The 20,191-nt window shown below is 45.6% G+C and overlaps 1 protein-coding gene and 1 non-coding gene across 2 annotated transcripts in view; both read left to right on the forward strand.

Annotated features, from left to right (window-relative positions):
• The window catches only part of OSBP (oxysterol binding protein), a 35,866-nt gene extending 20,237 nt beyond the window's left edge, over positions 1 to 15,629 (forward strand). Inside the window, exons 9-15 of the mRNA XM_049646066.1 lie at positions 504 to 749; positions 1,027 to 1,147; positions 9,421 to 9,524; positions 10,771 to 10,866; positions 11,627 to 11,808; positions 12,959 to 13,179; positions 13,278 to 15,629. Of these exons, the coding sequence (XP_049502023.1) occupies positions 504 to 749; positions 1,027 to 1,147; positions 9,421 to 9,524; positions 10,771 to 10,866; positions 11,627 to 11,808; positions 12,959 to 13,179; positions 13,278 to 13,420 (1,113 nt within the window). The 3' untranslated portion in view covers positions 13,421 to 15,629. The remainder of the gene's footprint in view (positions 1 to 503; positions 750 to 1,026; positions 1,148 to 9,420; positions 9,525 to 10,770; positions 10,867 to 11,626; positions 11,809 to 12,958; positions 13,180 to 13,277) is intronic.
• Positions 15,630 to 19,398: 3,769 nt separating this feature from the next.
• On the forward strand, positions 19,399 to 19,471 carry TRNAF-GAA (transfer RNA phenylalanine (anticodon GAA)). The gene has a single exon. It is a non-coding gene; the product is annotated as a tRNA-Phe (tRNA).
• Positions 19,472 to 20,191: the final 720 nt, after the last annotated feature.

The following is a 20,191-nucleotide window of genomic DNA, read 5'->3' on the forward strand; positions in this document are numbered from 1 at the left end:
GGGCTTGAACCCATAGACCGTGAGATCATGACCTGAGCCGAAGTCGGCCGCTTAACCAACTGAGCCACCCAGGCGCCCCAACCCTCAAGAATTTTAAATACCTCACTTCCTCTCTGGGTATACTTGTGCTAAAATACATTACCTCTTTGGTTCATTCCTTCTGTACCTATTTGATGACCGTTTCCCGTGGGTGAGGCATCGATAGCTCATGGCTATGCAGTGATGAACAGAGAGGCACGGTTCCCATCTCAAAGAGCATACAGTTAGTGAAATAAATGAAAACACTAATGTATCTTGCTCAATGACAGGGTCAGTTGACCAGGGAGAGAGGGTTGTTTGTAGGTTAGATCTCAGAGCTGGTCTCCTGAGCAAAGGCCTCTTCTCTTCCCAGTGATTTGCTTTATCATCTTGACATCTTGATATGTCTCTCCACCTGCAAAACAATTAAACGGTCTCTTATGGATGTGTGGGCAAAGTTTTTATATCTGTTCTTTTCCTGACAGGTGAACTTTAACGAGCCCTTATCCATGCTTCAGCGCCTTACTGAAGATCTGGAATACCACGAGCTGTTAGACCGAGCTGCAAAATGTGAGAACTCTCTAGAACAGCTCTGTTATGTTGCAGCTTTCACCGTGTCCTCCTACTCCACTACTGTCTTCCGTACCAGCAAGCCATTCAACCCACTCCTTGGGGAAACCTTCGAGCTGGACAGATTAGAGGAGAACGGGTACCGATCCCTCTGTGAGCAGGTAAAGGAGCCTCAGGACTGTGATGCGTTTACTTTTTGAAGAAAGGGGTGACTTTTCAGTTGATCCCCCTGGGTGTCCTCTTTGCAGAAATAGGTCCCTGTCATCCCAGACTGCCGTCTCTTTTCCTTCAGGGCTTCAACACTGGAGGCCCTGGTATTCACCTACTGTTGTGGGGATAAAAGTGTCAAGTGTGAATTCGGGGTGTTTATCACCAGTTCGTAGGCAGCATCTTTTCCTTCTCCTTTCTTCTTTAATTTGAACCACTGATTTCTTCAAGGTGAGTCATCATCCCCCTGCTGCTGCACACCATGCCGAGTCCAAAAATGGCTGGACATTGCGTCAGGAAATCAAAATCACCAGCAAGTTCCGAGGCAAATACCTCTCCATTATGCCCCTCGGTAAGGCCGCCATCCTTGTAAGAATTAGTCCTCCAGGAGTGAAAGATTTTCTGGCATGATGGAAGTGGTCCCTGGCTTAGGAGCCAGGAGACTGAAAGTCTGATTTGGGCACTGAACCATCCTCTCTAGCTCTGGGCAGCTCGTTTGACTTCTCAGCTATCAAATGAGTGAGGAGCCAGGAGGCTCTTTAAGGATCCATCCAGGCATGAATTCTTTATCTTCTTAGCTATATTTAGTAAATCTTTAAGCACTGTTTTAGAATACATATTCTAGCATGCTTAACGCCTTTTCTATCAGCCAGTGTTGTTTCCTGTGTTACACTGGCAATGTACTTCATACCAGTCCATTTACTCAGTAAATCAGAAGTCTTGTGGCTGCAAGGTTAGGTCTCTCAGACGGTCCCTCCCCTTTTCCTTCCTTTCTCCCCTCTCTCTTCACCACCGGAAGGGTTAGGTATCATTGATGTATTGGCCGAACTCCAGGTAGGATGAAACTTTGTTTTAAAAGATCTTACTGGATTATAAGTTAATTTTGCACCGAGATCAGAAAGATCAGGCCTGGGAATAGGCATCCTGATTTGCAGTGTTGGAGAGTCTCTACACTTTAGGGGAAATGAGATTGTTCATAAAGCGTTCTAGAGATTCTCCGACGCTCACTTGAACCAGAGTAGTCACATTTGGCCGTGTGTGTCCAGAAGAGTGAGTGCCGAAAAAGAAACACGAGCGGAAAGAGAGAAACCAAGTAGTACCTCCCTAGAAACAGAGCTGCCAGGAACTGCCTGAGCTCCTGGTGGCCTTCATTTCCTGGTTCTAGTCTTCCATGAGGCCTAGCCGTAGCACGTGGCTAGAGTTGTCTTCTTTAGTAAATTCCCCTTTCTCTCAGAAATACAAAATATAGCAGGTATAGAAATTTCCTAGAAACTAGAAAGTAGCCAGAGACCAGACCCAGAAACGTTGAGAATATATTAAAAGGAGAAAAGAAAATGGAATGTTAGCTTTACCGCTTCATGGTTAATATGCAAAAAGATCTTAGATGAAAAGGTGACGATGATTTTGTTCTTAATGTTTATTTACCAAGGCCCTGAAAACGGTTCCAATTGCTTAATTGTCTTTGATGCTAATAATTTCACAAGTATTAGGTTGAGGGTAGTAAATGCTTGGGATGTTCTTACCTAATTTGCACAACTAGGATATTAGTGGTCCTGTTGCAATATGACTTTTCCCCCATGGAGAAGAGTTTCAGAGGCCTGGTGAGGATCTCCAAAGGGACAGGTTATATTTAATTCTAAGGAGGGTTGTATTCATTTTTTAAAGTAGCAATAAATCTAATAAATAGCAGTAAAATAGCAGTAAATCTACCAGTGATCTGCTATACATTTGTCTATGAGTGGTCTAATCTGGAGTCCTTTGAGGGGTAAATATTTGAATATGATATATGTGGTGGATCTAATTTTTTAGAGTTAAAAATTACCTTTGAAAGGATTCCATTCCTATGGCTATTTAAGGATTCAGGTCACCAGGATGTGCTGTTGCCTAAAGTTCCCTCATCCATTAGATACTGAGTACCCACCATGGACCAGGCGGGAAGTATAAGTGAGCAAAACAAAGATCCCAGCCTTCATGGGGAGACTGAACAAAGAATTGACATAGTGACCAGAAACTGAAGTACAGAGAGTGGGATTTCCAGACATTGGCCTTGGGGATGGCTGTATTTAACATTTTTGGATCAGTGAATTGGAAGGAGAATCCTGCAGTGAAATTTTCGCGTTTGCAGTGGCACTCGACTCCCCTAGGGTAAATTTTTAAGCCAGTAGCTGTCACTGAAGAATGATTTATGGACAGAGTTGTGAGAGAGTAAGCAGACAGATGGTTTTTGAGGTGGTGGCAGAAAGTCTGAGTCTCCTTGTAAAGTAGGGTAGAAAAGTTAGAACTCCTGCAGTCTGGAAAGAAGAACGCTTCTGGAAAACATATCGGAAGTGTACAAAATGATGAAGATAGTGGCAGAGGATACATGTGAATCTGCTCATCAAGTGCCAGGGCACTGGAACCAGGTGATAGCATTAATGTTGAGACACATTTATTTTAAGATTTTTATTTTTAAGTAATCTCTATACCCATCGTGAGGCTCGAACTCATGACCCCGAGATCATGACCACCGACTGAGCCAGGCAGGTGCCCCTAAAGAGACACATTTAAGTGGGTTTTATTTTGTAGTTTTGGAGCTCTCTAACCCAAGAAGAACCACAATTTGGGAATATGAATGAAACAACTCAACTCAGCCTGTTGATCTCTGCATCAGTGACACACTACTGGGCTCCATGGACCCTGAATTTGCTCCTGAATGACACATTAGTAAAAAAAAAAATTCCCCTGATATATTTTATCCATTCTTCCAATTTCTACTCTTTGATTAGAGTGATTACTTATGATTAATATAATTATTGATTAGGTAGGATTTACATCTGCTATTTTGGCTTTTTTTTTTTTTTTTCTATATATCCTCTGTCTTTTTTGTTCCTCTCTTCCTTTTTAATTCCTTATTTTGTGTTAAATAGATATTTTTCAATTTACCATGTTAATTCTCGTGTTGTTTCTTTTACTATATTTTTAAAGGTATTTTTCTAGTGGTTATCCTGGGTAGTACAGTTAACATCTAAGCATCTCGTTGAGATTGATACCAATTTAATTTCAATAGTGTACAAAAACTTTGCAGCTATATGGATCCATTATGTCTTTCCTCCTTTGTGCTTTTATTTTCATGTAAATTATGACTTTTATACATTATAATCCCATCATTATAGGTTTTTTGGTTTGTTTTTAGCAGCAGGCAAAAGTTTATTAGAGTATAAGATTAGAAAAGAAGAACAGTAGGAAAGCTCTCTTTACAGAGAAGGGACACTCGAAAGTGAATGCCCCCAGTGTAGTTTTATAACTGTTGCTTTATGCAGGTGTCTTTTAAATCATGCATTGGAAAAAAGAGTTGCCAGCAAAAAAATATAGTCATACTCTTTTTTTCGTTAATAGTTTAATTATAGTTAACCTTTACCAGTCTCTTCATAAAGTAGATTTAAGCTGCTGTCCAGTGCCCTTTCATCTCAGCCCAGAGGACTTCCTTTGGTGTATTTCTTTCATTCTTCTTCCTCTTTTTTTAAATGTTTATTTATTTTTATTATTATTGTTTTAATTTTTCAATGTTTATTTTTGAGAGAGAGACAGAGAGAGAGAGATGGGAAAGGGGCAGAGAGAGAGAGGGAGACACAGAATCACAGAATCTGAAACAGGCTCCAGGCTCTTAGCCATCAGCACAGAGCCCAATGTGGGGCTTGAACCCACGATCCATGGATCATGACCCGAGCTGATGTTGGACGCCCAACTGACTGAGCCACCCAGGTGCCCGATGTTTATTTATTTTTGAGAAAGAAAGCGGGGGAGGGGCAGAGAGATTGGGAGACAGAGGATCCAAAGTGGGCTCTGTTCTGACAGCAGACAGGCTGACACAGGGCCCAAACTCAAGAACCGTGAGATCATCACCTGAGCCGAAGTTGGATGCCCAACCAACTGAACCATCTGGGGGGGGCCCTTCTTTGGTATATTTCTTGAAGGGAAGGTATGCCAGCTATGAATTTTTTCAGTTTTTGTTTGTCTGGAAATGTCTGAAGTTTTTCTTTGTTTATGAAGGATAGTTTTGCTGGATACAGAATTCTTGGTTTGATAATTTTTTCTCCTTCAGCATTATTGGATATGTCATCCCACTGCCTTTGGCCTTTGAGGTTTCTGATAATCTTATTGAGGGTCATTTATATGTGATGCGTCACTTCTCTCTTACCATTTTGAAGATTTTCTCTTTGTCTTTCAGTAGTTTGATTGTGATGGGTTTCGGTGTGGTGCTCTTCGAGTTTATCCTGTTGGAGTTTGTTGTACCTCTTGGATATGTAGATTAATGTTTTTCATCAGATTTGGGATTTGGGTCCACTATTTATTAACTGCCCCAATTGTGAACACTGCCTCAGGCAGCCACTGTGTTAAACAATTGCCATTGGTTATTTTGATCATCGCCACTAGGAAAAGGCTGTTTGAGGGGAGCAGGGGCTGAGTCAGGTCAGAGTCCTAGGAGTGGGAACTTAAGAGGAACCACCAGACAGATCAGATAGTGACAGTTTCTTGGAGATCAGGCTTTTGGGGAGCTTCATACCATCTGCTCCCTCCAGTGTTTGCTAGGCTGCTTCCTCGTTTTCACTTCTGCCGTGATTGTAAGGCTACTGGTTTTTAAGGCTACTGCCGAGCTGGGGAGAGGAGGATGGGAGTAGGGCAAGTTAAAATGCCACAAAGCTCATTTTTTTTTACCAGAGTTCTGAAGAAGTTGATTCTGATAATTTTTTGCTATCGATCTTACTGGAAAAAAATTGATTTTCCTGAGGCACAGGAAATATGGAAGTCCTTTACTTGACCATTCTGAAGTGGCGATATCTTCCTTTCCAAATATTTTAAGAACCTCCACTTTTAGATCTTTAATTTATTGCCAAGTCTCCAAGACACAAATATTATATAAAGGAAGGCACCCGTGGGGCTTTCTTTGTTTTCCCACTATCCCTGGGAGCTGAAAGGGACACTGCAGAACAACAGGGTGGGGCACAAGGATATGGTACTAGGCAGTACAGATACTCTGATCTTATTTTGATCCACAGCTCTGGCGTTCACTAGCTGTGTGACCTTGGAAAAACTACTTTCTCTCTCTGGGCTCAGAGTCTTCATTGGTAAAATGGGGGTATGATAGGCTGAATAAGGCTCCCTCCTCCCAGAATAATGTCCACATCCTAATCCCTGGAACCTGTGACTATACGACTGCTCATAGTGAAAGGAACGCTGCAGTGTGGTTAAATTAAAGATTTTGAGATGGGTAGATAATTCTGGAGTATTCCTACAGGCCCAATACAATCCCAAAGGTTTCTATGAGAGGGAGGCTAGAGAATCAGAGGTGGTGGCAACAGAAGCAAGAGGTGTGAGTGGTACTAGAGAGATGCCACAGCCTGGAGGATGCGGGTGGCCTCAGCTGGAAAAGGCAAGAAAACGGATCTCTAATAGAGTCTTCAGAGGGAACACAGCCCTTCCGACACCTTGGTTTTAGACTTCTGACTTTCAGAACTGTAACAGTTTAACAACCGCGTGGTTTTAAGCCATAAAGTTTGTGGCATCCATTCCAGCAGCAGTAGAAACAAAGGCAGGGGAGAACAGTGCCTGCAGCCGAAGTGTCCACAGGTATCTGAATGCCCACGGTATGCCGGAAACGGTTCTAGGTGCTGTGGGCGTGTTGTGGTGAGCAGAGCCACTCTGCCCTCGCTTAGCTGGCATCCATTTCTTGAGCAGACAAAAAAAGTAACCAAAAACACCTCCGTAATAATTATTGTCCGTGAATATTTAATTTTTATCTAGTGGTAATTCCATGAAGAAATAGAGCAAGTGGAGACAGGGGTTAACGGTGGAGAAACAAGTGTGTTTGTGCTTTCTTGGACAAGGTCGTCAAGGAAATGGTCTCTGAAGAGACAACTGGAGCAGAGACCTAACTAATAAAAAGAAAGCAACCAGAAGAAGATCTGTAGACAAGTGTCCCAGCAAGGGAACCCCTTAAAGAGAAAGGCCCTGAGAGGGGAGCAGACACAGCATGCTCGAGAAGCACCAAGGCCGCCAGCAGCTTCAGAGTGCGATCTGAGGGACCGGCAGGGGCCGGCTCTTGTAGGGTTTTGTACACCAGGGGAAGGGGGTGAGTCCTGTTTTAATTGCAGAGGGCAGAAATGGAGAGATTTGACACAGTGTTGATGGGACATGTTTGACACGGATCATTTTGACCAGAGACTCTCAGGTGACCGACGTGGAAGCTGGGACCAAAACAAAGTTGTTGGCTTCAGGCAAGAGATGACAGTGGCTTTAGACGGCAGGGGTGGCGGAAGAGGTATTGAGTGAGGGATTGAGGAGATGTGTGGGCAGCACAGGTACTTGAAAGGTGGCTGTTGAGATCAAATGAGATCATGTGTGAAGAGACCGGTAGCTCAGCCTACTGCCTGGGACACAGCAGGTGCTCTCAGCAGGGCTGCTACTGTTCTCGTTAGCGTCATTGTCATCATGGCTGCTGCAGCCAGCAGGGCTATTTTAGTCTCTTGTACGAGAAAGACACATAATTAGTCTTCTGTTCGTTAGTGGCTGCAGAGGGAGCTTAGAGTTCTCCGCTCCCATAAGTGACCGTATTCGCAGCACATATGTGAAGATCTACGTATCTGTTGCGTATCTTTCCATTTTTTTTTTTTTTTTTTTTTTTTTTTATTGTTTTGAATCTGTAGTCACCTCTGTTCACCTCACTTTTGGGTTTGGTGTCTGAGATGAACTCATAAGAACAGGAGAAGACTGTATCTGCTGAGTGCCCATGATGTTTCAGGCATTTTACTGGGCAAATAAACAGACATTTGCTGCACAACAAGGTCTGTTTATCCCGTCTACAGATTATAAAGCAGAGGCCTGGGGAAATTACACAACCTATCCAGGATACAATACTCTCATGCAGTTCTGTTGCTAACCACCCAGATTCATGCAGACCCCATAAGTTAAGGGCACAGTCTCCACCAAGACTGCCCTCACATCAGATGCCAGCCACGAAATTGGGGGTCCCCAGGCCATCTGTACTTCTGACCAACTGGCTTCAGTTTCGATAATTTGCCAAGATGACTCAGAACCCAGGGGAATGCTGTTCTTACCATTACAGTTTTATTATAAAGGGTACAAATCAGGACCAGCCAAATGAAGAGACATATAAGGCAAGGTCTGCAAGGGTCGTGAACATAAACTTCCATGCCTTCTCCTGTGGAATCAGGGCACGTAGCCCTCCTGGCACATTGATATGTTCACCAACGAGGAAGCTGCACCAAGCTTCGTTGTCCAGAGATTTTATTAGGGTTTCATTAGGTAGGCATGACTGAATCATCAGCCACATGACTGAACTCAATATCTAGGCCTCCTTCCCTCCCTACAGAGAAGGGAATACCATTCCCAGGAGGTTGGGGGGGTCTGGCTGATTTCAAGTGATTCAAAGCCCCAAGTCTCTTAATTACATGGTTGGCCTTTCTGGCCTGGCCTCATCTTGAGCATAAGCTATCTAGGGGTCCACCACGTCAGCTCTTTGGCATAAACTATCAGGGCCCCCATGAATAACACAGACGTTACTATTACTGAGGAAATTCCAAAGGTTTAGAGGTTCCCTCCCAGGAACCATGGATGAAGACCAGACCAATTCTTTGTTACACAAGCCAGGATCACACATCCAATGAGTGGTGGAGCCAGGATTGAATCCAGTTCTTCCTGGCTCCAGAGCCCTTCTCTATCCACTACACCTTCTTTACTGCTAAGGCCTTTAGAAGAGTGGTTTGCTTATGGTCACACAGCTGGTGACTAGCAAGAGGGCCTGGCCCCCAGTCCTGACGACCAGTGTGTGCTCCTTTCCACAATTCTATTTCATTTTTCATATTGGGGCAGATTGGACCTGTTCCTGTCAATTTTGCAGATGGTCTGGGCAGGCAGAGTTGGTGAAAAGAATTGGAGCTTTTGCTTTCATTTTTATTTCTACAATTGCAGAATGTTGCTTCCTAGCTAAGCCCTATCAGTTATCAGCGTTTGTCATCATTTAGGTGTATTTTATTCATACATTTAAAAATCAGGTGAAAAAAATCAATCAGTGCTTCCAATATTTAAGACAATTATAAATCCTAGGGCTCCCGGGTGGCTCAGATCATGATCTCAGGGTCGTGAGATTGAGCCCTGTGTCGGGCTTTGCACCGAGTGTGGAGCCTGCTTGGGATTCTCTCTCTCCCTCTCTCTCTCTGCCCCTCCCCTGCTTGTGCTCTCTCTTTCTCAAAATAAATAAATAAACTTAAAAAAAAGATTATAGCGGCACCTGGGTGGCTCAGTCAGTTAAGCATCTGACTTCAGCTCTGGTCATGATCTTGCGGTTTGTGAGTTCGAGCCCCACTTTGGGCTGACAGCTTAGAGCCTGGAGCCTGCTTCAGATTCTGTGTCTCCCTCTCTCTCTGCCCACCCCGCCCCCCCACCTCCACTCACGCTCTGTCTCTCAATAATAAATAAACATTAAAAAAAATTATAAATCCTTTTTGGTTTATTATTTTCAAAGTGAGAAATATTAATAGAAGAAAGTTAATCCATTATTATTTGTACCTAAAGTGATGCTATTATCCTAACATTTGGCTTAATTTGTGTACCTCTCTCTGTTTCCAGGTAGCATCCACTGTATTTTCCATGCAACTGGGCACCACTACACTTGGAAAAAAGTTACCACAACGGTGCACAACATTATCGTGGGCAAGTTGTGGATAGATCAGGTAAGCAGAGGTGCCCAAAATGTACTGAAGTTCAGAAGAATACCTTCTTAGGTACGTCTTTGCAGTGTCCAGGGCATGTGAACTTGCCCCAGATTGAACCTGCCCCTGATTTACCCACCTCTCCCAACGAATTGCTCTCAGCCAGTAGCCCCACCCCAACCTTCCCGAGTTTCTATACCACAAATTCTTACTTGTAAATGACCAATTTATAATATTCATTCAATGACTGCTCTATCAGGACTGTGTCGGCTACTATGAAAGTACAGGAAAATAATAAACACCGCTCCTACTCTTCATCCTTTCATTATTCATCAGACATTTACTGCCAGGCAGAGTCTAGTCTTGGGGATACAAAATCAGATAAGACATTGTCCTCAAAGAGTTACTGTATCACTGGAGACCCATGACAAATATGTAGAGATTGAAAAGTATTTAACAAAATACACAAGTGTAAGAACTGTACTAAAATAACATCTAATTACTTGTCAGTTTGCTGACAAGGGCCTGGTTTGGAAAAGGCAAACCGTTATGTGAATATCAGCATATGTGCTGAGGGGCATATCATAGGCCACCTAACGTGACACACAATTGAAAGAAAACCAGAAGTCATTTGGTCCTGATCCCAACCTGGAATACCAAGGTTCTGAATACCAAGGTTCCATGGCTTCTCGGGTCAGCTGAGACCGGAAGCCGTAAGCAAGGGAGTCCGAGAGTGTAAGATGGAAAAGTGAGGAATTATGAGGCATGGGGTCTAGCAGACATTCAGATCCCCTGGGACTGATAAAATCAAGCCATGGGCACCTGGGTAGCTCAGTCGGTTAAGTGCCTGACTCTTGATTTCGGCTCAGGTCATGATCTTACGGCTTGTGAGATCAAGTCCTATGTCAGGCTCTGTGCTGACTGCACGGAGCATGCTTGGGATCCCCTCTTGCTGCCCTTCCCCTGCTTGCACACTCTCTTTCCCTCAAAATAAATAAATAAACATTAAAAATAAATAAGGGGCATCTGGGTGGCTCAGTCAGTTAAGTGACCTACTTTGGCTCGGGTCATGATCTCACGGTTCATGAGTTCAAGCCCTGCATCGGGCTGTCTGCTATCAGCACGCACAGAGCCTGCTTTGGATCATGTCTGCCTCTCACTCTGCCTCTCCTCCGCTCACCCCCTCTCTCTGTCTCTCAAAAATGAATAAACATTAAATAAACAAATAAATAAATGAAATCAATCCATGATGCCTTTTGTTTTCTAGTCGGGTGAAATTGATATTGTGAATCACAAGACGGGCGACAAGTGCAATCTTAAATTTGTTCCTTATAGCTACTTCTCTCGTGATGTAGCAAGAAAGGTAAGAAAAGTTGAGTTTAAATGTTTTTCCTGAGCGTGTATCTCTTAGAAAGTCTGCTCCTTTGGGGTTGGTGTAGATAATGGATGGATAGACAGTCTAACATACATATATCTACATCTCCTAAATATGTATGTGGTGATTTGGCAGGGGTGGGGGGAGGGGGAGGGCGGCAGGGAAGGAGAGGTAAAGGAGAAAGTCAGCAAGAAGGGAGACTAGATTGCATTACCAAACCAAATCCTTTCTTTTCTGGGAAAGACATTGAGTAAGAAAGGAAAAGTCAAGAGCAATGAGAGATTGGAAATGGGAAGCACAGAGGAAGGGCCAGTAAAAGGATTTCAGGAAGAAGGATGGGCAGTTTGACCTCTGTGAGGTCTGAGTGCGAGTCTTGCGTCACCACCACAGTGGAATTGTGCCATGAGTTTTGATGGACAGTGAAGAAGAGTCGGGGATTAAATCTGCTTGTGGCTGTCTGACTTCCAGGGAGGAGAAAATACCATAATTCCAAGTACCAGTCAGATCCTTTCCCTGCATATATCATTGCAACAAAAATCCCTATACCACAAAATGATGAAGCCCGGCTCATGGCCATTTATTTTACATAGCTCAGAAAAGTATACCAAAATAATCTGGGTGGCTCCACGGTGTTTGCCATGGCAGGATTTAACCAATATTTACTCTAGGACTTTGGTTGCCAGAATAGTCAGGGAGGCTACATCACGCCGACTGCCGTACTCCAAAGCCCTGCTCCCCACCCTTGCAGGTGACCGGGGAAGTGACCGATCCATCAGGAAAAGTTCACTTTGCCCTTCTGGGGACATGGGATGAAAAAATGGATTGTTTCAAAGTACAACCAGTCATTGGGGAAAATGGGGGTGATGCTCGACAGAGAGGCCATGAGGCAGAGGAAAGCAGGGTCATGCTATGGAAAAGGAACCCTTTACCGTGAGTATCCATATCCCGGCTCTCCAGGTAACACTTTGACCTCAACCTTGGAGCAGTGTTGATGGCATTTCTGCCTTCCTTCCCACTGAATTATGTGAGGGATCAGCCAGGGAAATCAGAACTTTTGGAGATAACCAGAAGGTGGTCATTGTATGATTTGAGTTGTAGTGTGCCTTGTCAGGAAAGCTGAAACAAAGCAAGTCACATCTGCCAAGAAATATTTATAATTTAGAGCAAAACTATTCAAAAGCAGATGGCTCGGTCGGTTGAGTGTCTGACTTGAGCTCGGATCATGATCTCACCATTCATGAGTTTGAGCCTCACGTCAGGCTCTGTGCTGACAGTGCAGAGCCTGCTTGGGATTCTCTGTCCCCTTCTCTCTCTGCCCCTCCCACACTCACACTCTCTCTCTCAAAAATAGAACAAACAAACAAACAAACCTCTTCAGAAGTGGCTGGAGGAGAAAGATGCCTACCACCTGTTAACAATTTAGCCTGAGGGGCGCTTGGGTGGCTCATTCCGTTGAGTGTCCAGCTTCCTCTTGGGTCATGATCTCACAGTTCGTGAGTTTAAGCCCCGCATCCGGCTCTGTGCTGATGTCTTGGAGCCTGGAGCCTGCTTCAGATTCTGTGTCTCCCTCTCTCTCTGCCCCTCCCCCGCTTGTGCTCTGACTCTCTCAAAAATAAAATGTTAAAAAAAACATTAAAAGAAAAAACAATTTAGCCTGAGACCCAGTGGCCATCTAAAGGTCTCTGAGATGATATACGGGAATTAGGAATGAAGACGGAGGCCATTTGTCTCCTGTCATGCTCCTGTCAGTGTATAATAACAGCAAGATTATCCCAGAACAGGTTAAAAAGAAAGCAAAGGAAATAGGAATAAGAAAGTTCATTTAGCAGAATGTTCCCTTCCATTCTTCTTAATCTCCGCTGAGCACAGCACAAGCCCAGCAGACTGCTGGCACAAGTGATGCTAGGGGAGGGGATGGGGGATGGTCCAGTCTGGGTCTCTTAACTAGGGGAGCCTGACCTGGTCCTAGAGTCTGTCCATCTGTAGAAGAGCTTCGGGGAGGTCGTCTTTGGGTTGTTGCTCCTTAACGAGGCCCTGGGCTCTGGCATCACCGTTTCTCTTCCCCATCCTTTACTTGCAGGAAGAACGCAGAAAACATGTACTACTTCTCAGAGCTCGCTCTCACGCTCAATGCCTGGGAAAGTGGCACTGCCCCCACAGACAGCCGATTGCGGCCCGACCAGAGACTGATGGAAAACGGGCGCTGGGATGAAGCCAATGCTGAGAAGCAGCGCCTGGAGGAAAAACAAAGACTTTCCAGGAAGAAGAGAGAAGCAGAAGCTATGAAAGCCACAGAGGATGGTAACGAACCTGCCTTCTACTCTATTTCTTGATGCGAGGAGAATCACTCCGTGTGTTTCTGGCTCTCATTCCGCTTTCTCCCCCCGCTTTCCCTTTAGGCACACCGTACGATCCCTATAAAGCACTGTGGTTTGAGCGGAAGAAGGACCCTGTTACCAAGGAGTTAACCCATATTTATAGGGGAGGATACTGGGAATGTAAAGAAAAACAGGACTGGACCTCATGCCCGGACATTTTCTGAAATGGCAGCAACAAAAAGGAGGAGGATCCAAAGGAGAAAATGACAGAGGATGTGCGGGAAAGCTGGCATTTGTGACTCTTACCAAGCGCTTTCCTCCAGTTTGTCTGTCTTAACCAATCATTTTTTCCAAATCAATCACCAGAAGCAGACACCAGTGGTGGTGATTGGCTGGTTGCCTTAGCTGATTGAAACTGAAATCGACATACTAGATACCTATGTTTGTAAGGGGGAGGGTGAGTGGCTGAAAGTTAGCGTTACAGCCCTTCTGCAAAGTCAAGTACTCTCGACTCTTCCTTCTCCCTCTGCCCCCATTTTAAGATGACGTCATTCACCCTCCCCTGTAGTATTCTGCTCAGCCAAGGTCCGCATGAGATTATGATTCAGGGGCATTTTTGGTGCTGTTCAGAGCAAGAGCTGAATTTAGAAGTTCCTTCAGAGAGGAAGCACATAAGACTTACCAACGGAGGCATCGAGAATGACTGCAGTGGAGCTTAGGCGTGGCGTTACGAGGCGGGGTCACAGACGGGGTCAGTTTAATGGCGTGTCCACCCAGAGGTAACTGCGGTATCGGAACGCTGGCGAGGGGGCTTGTTCTGTAAGGTTGGAATATTCAGAGTGACATTCTTAGAAGTTTCTATCTTACATAAAATACCCTTCTGCGGTCCTCCCTCTTTGACAGCGACCGGAGGCCGCTTTGGTGGCTGGTAGGAGGGTCACGTTATCCTCACAAGGGAGTTTTCTGGACTTCGTCAGGCCGAGAACTTCTGAGAACACAAAGCAGGATGGAAGAGACCGCTAGTCACTTTGCCGTCCCCGTTCCTCCTCACCCCCATCCTTCATCGCCTTTCTTGCCCCCACCCCCATCTCCCTCTCTCTCAGCACGATACCAGTTTGGGTCTGGGCCCCCGTGCAGAGCAAAGCACTACCTGCCCTATTCTGACATCCTTCAGAATTTGAGAGAAGGACTTAATTTGGAACAAAAGTTTTCACCATCTCTCAAGCCCTACGGACTGGAGCCACCTCTCAAATAATGTGTTAAATACCTGTATATTATATATATGTAGAGAAAAATCTAATTTTTTTTGTTTGATCTTCCTCCTTCCCATTAAGAATCTTGTTTTTTTGGTATCATTTGTCTCCCTGGGACTCTCTCTTGGACACACTGATGTGGGCTGGGGCCTCCCCTGTCTTCCGTCTTTTAGGGGCAGGCAGATCCAGAACGTGCGTAGGGTCACATCTGGCAGTTACTGAGCAGGGACTCGATCCTGGTCTGTGTCATGGAGTGCCTGCCCACTGCTGTCTAGATTCTGCTCTCCTGATTGCCTGACTCTTGAAAATGAAATCCTAACCCTTCCCGCCTTTTTTCCTTCTTCTGTTAGGAAGAGCGTGGGTAGAGAGGACGGTGATTTCCAGTTTAATTCTGCCTCTGTCCAAATCGCAGCACACACAGCTGATTCCCAAAAGAAACTTCTTCCCAGGATGTGGGGCCGAAAGTGCCGTCATGTTGGGGTGGGTGAGAGAACCACGCCTGTCGGGCCTTGGCTTCCTTCATTTTGTATTCTGTATTTGTTTTAGCTGTCCTGTTCAGAGATCTACCCCTGTGCAGCCCACCCTTGGTTGAGGATCACAAATTGAGGTGCCTTCCTTGTATGCTTTTTGTTAGTGTTTTTTGTTTCTGTTCCTTAACTGCTGAGCCTCAGCCAGTGTGGGTCCTGGGGGAAATATCATTCCAGAGGAAGCCATCCCTGCACGGAAATGGGATTTACACTAGACAAATTAGTACTCCCGTTCCTTCCTCGCCATCCCTCCCTTCCTATCTGTGATGCACTTGAGAAAGGGGCAGCCGCCGGGGAGTTTCCTCTAAGACCCCAATTCCCACTGTAAGCACGGGGTTGCGCTGGGCCTTCTTGCAAGGAGGCCTGTAAAGGCTGTGGCCTAATCAGGGGACTTCAGCCAGAGCGGGGATTCCTCAACCAAACTGAACAGCTCTGCTTTATCCCCCCCGCCCCTCCCCTTCTTCCTTCACCATCTGCACTACATTTCCAGCCTGATCCCCAGTCAGATTCCTGCTAATGGAGAAGCTTTGAGTCCTTCAGGTGAAATGAAGTCGCATTGAAACAAAACTATATATATTTTCGTTTTTTTTTTTTTTGCCTTTTTTTTTTTTTTTCCAAGAAAACTACTAAATTAAATAATTTTTAAAAAGTCATATCGTTTGTCTGATTCACTTGTACTCCCACCAGGGAAGCAGTGGTGGAGGAGGGCCTGGAGGACTGGCCCAGTGCTGGTTCATTCTTGGGAAGCGGGCAGCTGATCTTTGCGAGAAATTGAAAGAAGAATGGGGCACGGGTTTCTAGGCGTTCCAACCATTTGGCAACATTCTCAAGGGCCCGTGGACAGCAGAGAAGTTTCAACAGGCCCTTCCGCTTCGATGGCATGTAACCGTCAGTGTCCCACCTTGGTTATAGGGGAATCGCGTCTAGTGCTTTTGATGTTGAGCCTGTTTCACCTCCGAAAAATAAAAGTTTTCTTGAATGTAATTTCTCTTGCCCATTTAGATTCTCAGATTCTTAGCTGTTTCATGTAGGGATTCAATTCTGTACTTTGAAACGTAAGCAATGGAGGATTGATTTAAAGGCCTTGGAGAGCATTAGGACTGTGAAAAGGCTTGGTTAGGTTTTCACTGTAAAGTTCAGGGCAGGGAGGAGGTGGGCAAAGGAATCAAAGGACCCAGATAGGCTGCACATCAGGGCAGGCTTGGGCCCTGTCCTGTGACTGGGCATCTGCTCCTGGGCCCAGCAGGCTAACTTAGAGATTCTGAACATTGTCTGGCTCACACACAATTTTAAGAGGTAAATGTTAGAATCGTCGTGTTGAATATGAAGAAAGGCACTGGGGAAAAAAAAAAAAAAAACCTAAATTCACCCAAGGTCACACAGCGCATGGTTGGTCACAGTCATTCGAATCCAAAGCTGGGTTGTCTGACCACTGAGTCTGTGACCCCCTACAACCTTGTGTCCTAAGAGAAAGTGGGTTGGAAGGCAGCTGGCAGTTAAGTCATTTCCTCCTGGATTAGGTCATATTATGCAGAGGCTTAGTGATGTGGAGAGTGCCACCTTGGAGGTCCATCTGCAGGAAAGAGCAACCTTGAAGTTCAGCCTCTAGGCTCCTTGATTTCCCAAGGCTCTCAAGTCCACAAAAATGAGCTGTGTCTCCAGGGATTGTTCTAGCCTGGTTCTTGGGAAGGCCACTCATCTGTTCAAGTCATTTGCCTGATTCACACTTCCGGGCTTGACGGTAATTCGGCAACTTACCAGGTTTTTTTCTGGCAAGCTAAAAACATTGCAGTAGACCCTTGCACTTGTGAGACCTACATCCGGCAATCTTGAATAGCACTGTGCTCCACAATTTCATCCAAAAGGGGCAAATGTAGCTGGAACATAGTAACGATCCTTTCTTTAGTCTTTTCATGGGCTACTGTGACCTGATTGGCTGGGATGTGGATCCCGAAGGGTCTACCATACTCACTCATGCTTCAAAATGACCCAGCAAAAGTACAAATGAGTACACTTGTCAGGGACCTCTGAGGTCCCACACATTGCAAGGGCCTACTCTACTTTCAGCAAGATAAATGAAAACCAACCCTAAAAAGAGGTGTAGAAAAATCTTCTTTGGAATTTTTTCACTGTAAGGTGTATACCCTGTGAAACTCTAAGATTGCTGTCAAAATTTAGAGCTTGCTTCTAAAAGTTTATAAAGCTTTTGCCCGGTGATCTGCCCTGCCCTGTGGGAAGCATTCCAAGCAGCTCATGGTTTTCCCTTCCAAGCTCATAAAGTAATGGGTAGTTCTATTCTCCTCAGGCCTTCCTCCCTACTACCGTTTCAGTTCGCACTGATCCCTCAGGGGAAGGAGGCAGGGTGGCCAGATGAGGTCTCTTTCAAGGCAAGAACTAAAGAGCTCAGAATCTCCTATAAACAACCTTGCAGAGATCACATCTGAGTTTAACCAGGTGATTTTAAAAGTTAATGAAGAACCTGTGGGGGGGGGGGGGGGGGGGGGGACCTGGGTGGCTCAGCCGGTTGAGCATCTGACTTCAGCTCAGGTCATGATCTAGTGGCTCAGGGTTCATGAACTCAAGCCCTGCCTTGGGCTCTCTGATGTCAGCACAGAGCCTGCTTTGGAAGCTTTGTTCCCATCTCTCTGCCCCTCCCCGTCATGCGCTCTCTCTCTCTCTCTCTCTCTCTCAAAAATAATAAATAAAAACATTAAAAAAAACAAAAAACAAACGGGGCGCCTGGGTGGCGCAGTCGGTTAAGCGTCCGACTTCAGCCAGGTCACGATCTCGCGGTCCGTGAGTTCGAGCCCCGCGTCAGGCTCTGGGCTGATGGCTCGGAGCCTGGAGCCTGGAGCCTGTTTCCGATTCTGTGTCTCCCTCTCTCTCTGCCCCTCCCCCGTTCATGCTCTGTCTCTCTCTGTCCCAAAAATAAATAAAAAACGTTGAAAAAAAAAAATAAAAAATAAAAAAACAATTGGCCCTGAGATATGGCTTGCTTTCTCTCTCTCTTTCTTCTCTTCCCTATCTCTCTCTCCTCTCTCTCTTCCTTCTCTTTCAGCATCGACTCCAGTCTGCTATGTAACATACATTAAGGATACACGTGGAGAGAAAGAGCTCTGACAAACAGGCAATAAGAGCTGGTGAAAGCACTGGAGAAGGGCCACCAGCCTGCAGGGGCGGGGGGACGACGGAGACATGTCGGAGAGGAATTCTAGAAGGAGGAGAATGTATCTGAGATGAGAGGTTTAATAGGGAAGGGCAATGTATAGAACATTGCGTGGACAAAGATGAAGAGCAGTGTAGGAAAGCATCCTGAGCTTGAGTGGCTGCGTGAGTCGCTGGATTTCAGAGTCAAGGAGAAAGCACTGATCTGGCACTGGAGAGAGCAAGGGGCTTCTGGAAGGCTATATCCTATCTGAAGAAAGAAGTCTTCATTTTTGCTCTCAAGTAGGGAGCCTGTGCAGGATTTTTAACCAGGGTGATGGGTTCCAGTGTGGAAAGTGAATTACAGGTGGGAAGATCAATGAAGAGGTTGGGGAAGGTGTGAGGATGAAGAGAAGTGGAGGGAGCCCAGAAATACTGAACTTGAATGAACAGCACTTGGGTCTGATTATGGGTGGTGAGCAGAGAGGGAGGAAATTGTGTTTTTCTGCCTCGGGAAATGCAGACAGAAGGTGATAGAAAGGTAAGTTTAGAGGGAAAGACGGTTCATTTTTGGACATTCTGAGCTGGATGTCCCCATGAAGAGGTTGGGTAAGCGTTTGAAAGTGTAGATCTCTTGGTAATAGTTTTTGTGAGACTGAGGGAGGCTGCACATTAAATTTCACCTGGTCAATTTACAAAGTACACAGTCCTGAGCCCCCTCTGCAGAGAGCCTGATTCAGTTAGCGTTAGGGCTAGCTCAATTTTATATATGTGAATGTTAGGGATGCAAAGTTATGAAATAGGTGGAATAAAATTAACCTATTAGGAGATATTATTAAACCACAGCTTGCTTCTTAGAGTTTGAGAGAGTCTCAGCCAATCCCATGTTTTGACAGTGTCTGTATATTTGAGAGTTTAAAGATGTCCAGGTGGGGTTACAAAAACGGAGGCATATTTTCACGACTTAGGTTTGGCAAATCAATGCTTTTAACATACAGATGCCGCGACTCTACGCATACCTCATCTGGAGGTGACACTGAAGAGTCACATTTTACACATGGCCATCCTGTTCAGTTCCATAACGTTTCTTGAGTCCAAACAACTGAGAAATGTAAAATTATTTGTCATTTCTAGCTCATACACGGGGAGGCTTTGCTTTATCACCTCTATAATATTTGCTAGATGCTTACCTCCTGCTGAATCTATTCTGACCTCTTCTGTGACAACGGAACAAATACTATTTTATTATGGAAATACGGAAAGCAGCTTTTATAAGCTGCCGAAATAGCTCAGCTGGGAGAGCGTTAGACTGAAGATCTGAAGGTCCCTGGTTCAATCCCGGGTTTCGGCAGTGGTTTTAGAGGTCACTGCCAGTGGCAGCTCCTTTCCAGGGAGCAGAACACGTCTTCTAATGAAGGAATCCCAGGCTGCCACCCTGGGGGGCATCTTCCAAGCACACGAGCTTGGGGTGTAGGCACGGAGGGACTGGCCTTTTTTCCCCCTCTGGGAGGGGGAGGGGAGGAAAGGAGGGAGGGGAGGAAATGGGAAACCGAAAAGGAGTATATGTCGTTGCTTTTAAACTGCTCAGTTTAAAGTCAGGGTCCCTTCCCTAACCTTGGATCTGGCTGAGACCACGCTCTCCGCACGTACTACACAACTCTCGCTTGCTTGATCAGTCTAGCCCTCTCTCTTCTTTCCTGTTTCCAGCGACGTTCCGGGAGCTGCTGGAGGTAGAACCTTTCCCCGCGGGTCGGAGCCTCTGGCGCGCCCGGGCTCCGCAGGGGGCTTGACGGCCACGCAGCTGCCACGCGCGGGGGCGCGGAGCGCGGGGCGCGCGGGGCTCGATGGGGATGCCGACATCCCGGGCTCTCTCTCCGCCAAGGAAATCTTCGATTTCGGTTTGGCCCACCTGGTTTAACAAAAACAAGCACCTAGGTCAGCTTTGGGTGCTGGTGGTGGTGGTGGTGATGGTGCGGTGGTATGGGCAGCCCTCTCTGGTTCACGTCTACAGCAGGGTTACCAAATCAAATTCCAGGACACGCAATTGAATTTGAAATTCAAAGAAAGGACA

The sequence above is a fragment of the Panthera uncia genome, chromosome D1 (genome assembly GCF_023721935.1).
Source record: "Panthera uncia isolate 11264 chromosome D1, Puncia_PCG_1.0, whole genome shotgun sequence".
In the NCBI taxonomy this organism is placed as follows: domain Eukaryota; kingdom Metazoa; phylum Chordata; class Mammalia; order Carnivora; family Felidae; genus Panthera; species Panthera uncia.